The sequence below is a fragment of the Haplochromis burtoni genome, unplaced genomic scaffold (genome assembly GCF_018398535.1).
Source record: "Haplochromis burtoni strain Fernald_Lab_line unplaced genomic scaffold, NCSU_Asbu1 Contig_113, whole genome shotgun sequence".
Taxonomy (NCBI): domain Eukaryota; kingdom Metazoa; phylum Chordata; class Actinopteri; order Cichliformes; family Cichlidae; genus Haplochromis; species Haplochromis burtoni.
In genome coordinates this window covers 1154296-1159743 of record NW_024582474.1, presented here as the reverse complement: position 1 = coordinate 1159743, position 5448 = coordinate 1154296, and the positions used below count along the sequence as shown (strand labels likewise).

At 37.7% G+C, this 5448-nt stretch overlaps 1 protein-coding gene across 1 annotated transcript in view; it reads right to left on the bottom strand.

Moving 5' to 3' along the window:
* Positions 1-327: 327 nt before the first annotated feature.
* Positions 328-5448, bottom strand: part of mvb12ba (multivesicular body subunit 12Ba) — a 31663-nt gene continuing 26542 nt past the window's right edge. The window contains exons 9-10 of the mRNA XM_005928992.3: positions 3677-3736; positions 328-3430 (exon numbers count right to left, since the gene is read on the bottom strand). Of these exons, the coding sequence (XP_005929054.1) occupies positions 3344-3430; positions 3677-3736 (147 nt within the window). The 3' untranslated portion in view covers positions 328-3343. The remainder of the gene's footprint in view (positions 3431-3676; positions 3737-5448) is intronic.

Below are 5448 nucleotides of genomic sequence, written 5' to 3'. Positions count from 1 at the left end.
GAAACCACTGAACCCAACATGTCACCATGCATACTATTAATACATTAAAGAGATTATTTGTAGTTAATAGTTACATTACTTAGCAAATGAATACTGCAGCCCACCTGGCTGGAAGTAAACAAAGTTGAGAAATATACACGTGTAGCTTATCACACAGCAGGCAGTTACGCACAGCTGAAATACACAGAGCTTCACATAGCCATTTGTCTAACCCTATTAATTTCAGCAGTATAATTAAGTTTCATAGGACACACTGGAAAAAAGAATTTATTTAAGACCAAGTAGGTGCTATACTGAAATACTGACAAAGTAAACAAACAGAGCAAAAGGAGTTACTCTATTTAATGACTTGATATATTGCAGAACATTTTTTCTTGTCACATATGACCTGTGGAAAAAAATAAAAATCAGCAAAACTAAAACTGATTTAATTTTCTTTACATAATCGGTGATGCTACATCATGTGTTTTAAGAAGATGGTGGACAGACTGACCTTCACAGACACCTGTTCAGGCTGAACATAAGGTCAATAATAAGAGCCCAACTTATACTGGCCTATCACATGTTTCTATTAGTGTACATTTTGTTCGATATGAGGAAACATGAAACTTTTTCTATTACAGGACAGACATGGAGATAATTAAGCTTAATTAACATGAGATAAATTATCACACAATTAGTTTCAACTCCATTTTGTTCGCATCAAAGTTGAGAATTAAGTGAACCACTTATTTTCCCTTTAAAAAAAAATTATAATAGGCCTTTTTAGTGTATTACAGATTCAAAGTATCAAACAGCAATAGTCTACAAATAAAAGTTTCCAATATGACCTTTTTGTAGCAGTTCATAAGAATACAATACGCCAGAGAATACCTCCTCATCTACATGACACATATCCTATTTATTCTCCTGCTTTTCTCTAAACATCTCAAATGCTCAATGTATAATGTAGGTAGTAAAGAAAAACAAACAAAGTAACTAACTGATACTTATTTTATCTGGTGGTTTTAATAATAGTGGTTAGTGCTATAGACAATTAAAAAAATAAAAATAGTTATTTGCATATAACCAGTGGTGACTCTAATCAGGGTCAAAATTCCATAAAGTCACATGGTTCTGAGTTGGTCTTTATTGTCATCACATGTGAAATAGGTGATTTTAATATTAATGGTCAAAAGTTTTGGAACACCCCAATTATTTCAGTTATTTATTGGAATTCAAGTTGCTTAAGTCCAATGAATAACTTGAAATGGAACAAAGGTAAATGGTGAACCGCCAGAGGTTTACAAAAACAACACCCCAAACTGAAAAATAATGTACATTTCAGAGTTATACAAGAGGCCTTTTTTCAGGAAAACAAAAATGTGTTAATAATTTAAAGCTGTTCTACAGCAATGGTGGTTTATGGAGCCTTGAAAGCTGGTGCTACTAATTCCTACAGGTGTTCCAACTTTTCTGGATTACTTCCAACCCCTCTGTCTGCATAAAAGCAGTGTTGGAACACATTGTGTTACCATATTCTCGTGAGCATCAGTTGAAAAAGGCATCGCAATGGAAGAGAGATGGACCATCAAAATGTACGTCTTCCTACAGAGAAACTGCAAAGAAAGGCATCAATGAGTACAGTTTTCTCCACCATCAAAAGTCACTCAGAAACTGGGGTAAACTCTGACATGAAGAGGTCTGGCAGACCCAAAGCCACAAATGAATCAGAGGACAAGTTTCTGAGAGTTAACAAGCTTGCATGATAGACGGCTCACAGGACAACCCAACCCTTTCGAGCACAGCTTAATAGTGATCGTAGCAGGCAAGTCTCAGTTTCAACTGAAGACTTCAGGCTGCAGGTTTGACAGGACGAGTTGCAGCAAGAAAGACATTGCTAAGACGTCAGAATAAGAGGCTTGCCTGGGCCGCGGCTACCACAGCATTCTGTAGCGCCATGCAATAGCCTCTGGTATGTGCCTAGTTGGCCAGGGGTTAGCACAATCTCCAGACTTAAACCCCATCGAGCTGGTTTGGGTACCACACATTTATGGGAACTTATTTAACACATATGGGAAGAACTTTATGAAGAATATTTGATTTCTAATGTAGAAAGAAAGCCATGGGTATGTTCAGGTGTTATATCTGCCAAAGGTTTCTACTTTGATGAGTGAAAAATTTAGAATAAGTCCTTATTTGTACAAGGCTTTCATTTCAGAGTGCAATGAGACATTAAACTGAATAATTTTCAACAAAAACTGGAAAAATTGGGGTGTTCTAAAACTTTTGACCAGTAGAGTAAAATTCTGTACACACGTTCCATAACCAATGTACTAAAATAAAACTCTTTGCAATATTATACTTTTACTGGAGCATCCATTTCTGATATAACACCAATGAAGATGAAGGAAACGATGAATATAGCTATGATATTGTTAAGATATAAGGACCTATCAGTGCTTTTTAGCTAAAATGTGTGAAGTTTGCTCAATGTTACTCATTCAGTGAAAAGATGTATCAATAAAACATCTATATGCATGCAAAGTAAGGTATTAGAGTATGGTATAAATAGAAAATCTTGATGTGAATACTCCACACAGTGAATATTAGCTGTAGTCATGGTTCTGTCGGGCAAGCTGCAACCTCACAGAAAGAGAAGAAGTGGTTTACAGAATATCTACAGCAATTAGGAAGCACAATAACAACCTCAAAACACAAAAGTGCACTCACAGTCACACCAGTAAATGGCAATACATCTAGAAAACAATGAAAAGCATTTCCCCATCAAGAAGACGAGCTCAACAAAACTTAAAGTCACAGTTTTCTTTTAAATTTCTGACACCCTAAGGTGCCTTTATGGTGCGCTTTGATTCAGAACGGTCCATGTCATAAACGAAAAAGGCAACATGACTGCTGTGAGATCCAACAGAAGTCCTCCATGAAAAAAGTACCGTGTGATCCTTTTATCTTATTTCTAACAAGATCTTTTGATGGGACAAGGTTATTTTTTTTCCACCACAATACGACACTTGACCATTTTTCACTTAACAAAAATGTATTTTTGAAGTCATTCGAGTGAGATACTGAAGTATCTCGATGAGCATAAAATGTGTTTTCTTGTCCCAGCTCTGCCGTGTAGTAGTTCGAGTCTGACTGAATTCCATTGTTTTCCATTTCAACAGCACACAGAGGGCCTACAACATGTCCCAGAAGTTAGAAAATCCACAATTTTTGTTGGGAATCTTTCTTTTCATTTACAGATCGAATATCCCCGTTGTAGGTATGTTCTCAGTAGTTGTGTGCACTTCTCTCCGGCTGCTGTCTATAGTGTGGAGATGACTGTTGTTCATATAAGAGATGCTTAGGCCTCAGAACTCAGAGAGGTCCGTGTTGGACTTGGAGGGAGGCGAGCCGCTGCACTATGCTCTGTGCGGAAACTGTAATCATACTTGCATAGGGAGAGTTGCATATTATTATTAATTAGTATGGTCTAACAGAAATGTTCTTATTGTTCACTAAAATCATAATTTCATTTACCTATCTGCAAAATACAGTGTTGATTAACAATCATATACAGTAATTTATTAATCCTCTAGTGGACAATCTGTACTTAAGCAAATACTACTTCATTATTCATCTCTGGAGACCATAAATTATACTATGAGAAATGTAACAAAGTCTTATGTCTACTCACCTCCTTTTCAATCTCAGCCAGTGATTTAATTGTAATACCCATCAGATCCACCTGCTGCAGCTGTACATGGAGAACAGGAATGCTGAGATGTGTGAACAAGCTCAACTTCAAGCATGTTGCAATTGTGTGAGAGTAGTGTTGGGAGACTTGTATTACTACAACGTGACTTATTTGAAGGGTTAAGTCGAATAAAAGTTTGCCATTTTTCTAGGTGCAGTCTGAACATTGTGATAGAGGCTCAACAAATTTATCAGCTCATCACCCAATAAAAGGTTTATGCCACAGCCGCCTTCAATGAACAGAATTGGTAATTTAGAGCAATACTGGTAACACTGCTATTAGCAAAATCCGTTTTTATGTTTCTGTAATAATTGATCTACCAGTATGCCGAAGGCCTTTAAAATATTTTGAATGCTAAAATATATATTTATTGCTACTATCCAGTCATTTTCAAATTTACCATTTCATAAATAAGCATTAAATATATTAAAGCATGTTACATACTAAGAAAAATTAAATTACTTTTAATTTGAATACCATCTGTCATTATGGAAAATGTTACTTAATACTAATCTCTTCCCAACAAGATGCAAGAGTTAATTTGTGCTAGCTAAGCAATAGTGGTATTGACAGTGTACCCTTTAGTGCTTCACTGAGATTTGGCTGAGTGAACTTTGAAGAGGCTCACTCATCACTCTGGATGGCTTGCAACGGCCACAGGATATCACCAGAGAGTGATGAATGAGAAAGGGAGGAGGAATAGCGATGTTTGTGAATGAGAAGTGAAATAACACTGGACAACACTTCCTGAGTGCTGATTGAATGAGGAAGAAACTACATAAGGAAAAAAAAAAAGCTCAAGACCAGAAAAGCTCCCCACTGCTCAGGGACTGTGCAGACCAGCTCTGTGATCATGCGCATGTTTATCCATGGGAGACATCCTGTGTTGTTCCAGTACTGTCTAACCATTTCACACTTGTAATCTTAACTTCCCACCTGATGAAGACAATTAGGGAGGATCGTCCTCAACCACCTCGAAACTCTAGTAAGCGTGCTGCTGCCAGACCCCTGCAGTTCACTTTACGTCCTGGAATTGAGGTGGATGATGCAAGCATCTACCTCCATACATTACTGTCATGCCTAAGAATACTGGAAGCACTGTGAGGGTCATGTTTTTTGACTTCTCTAGCACTTTCAATACAATTCAACAGGCACTGCTAAGATTGAAAAGCTGAAAAGGAGCAGGAGTCGACCATAACCTTACACTATGGCTATCGGGCAATTTTTTTTAAAAGCGGTTGTCTGATGGGGAGGTGGCAGCACGGAGTGGGACGGGAAACAGGTTAACAGTCTGAAAACATGGGCCAGCTCTTGCCTGGCCAGTCCCCTTGACTGCATAGAAGAGGTAGGGGAGAAAAGGATCTAATGGGCATTATGAACAACATCTCTGACCCCCTAAATAAGATTATAGAGGTCCTGAGCAGCTCCTTCAGCAGTAGAGCGTTTCAGCCACAATGTAGGGCAGAGCTCTATTGTAGGTCTTTCATCCTAACAACAGTCAGACTGTAACTACACAGGATAAATACCGTTTAAAAACAAATGTGTATTATTACCACTCTCACTGCACTTTAAGTACATATGAAAGTCTTGATGTATTTTACTGTATACAGTAACCATCTACAGTGGGGCAAAAAAGTATTTAGTCAGCCACCGATTGTGCAAGTTCCCCCACTTAAAATGATGACAGAGGTCAGTAATTTGCACCAGAGGTA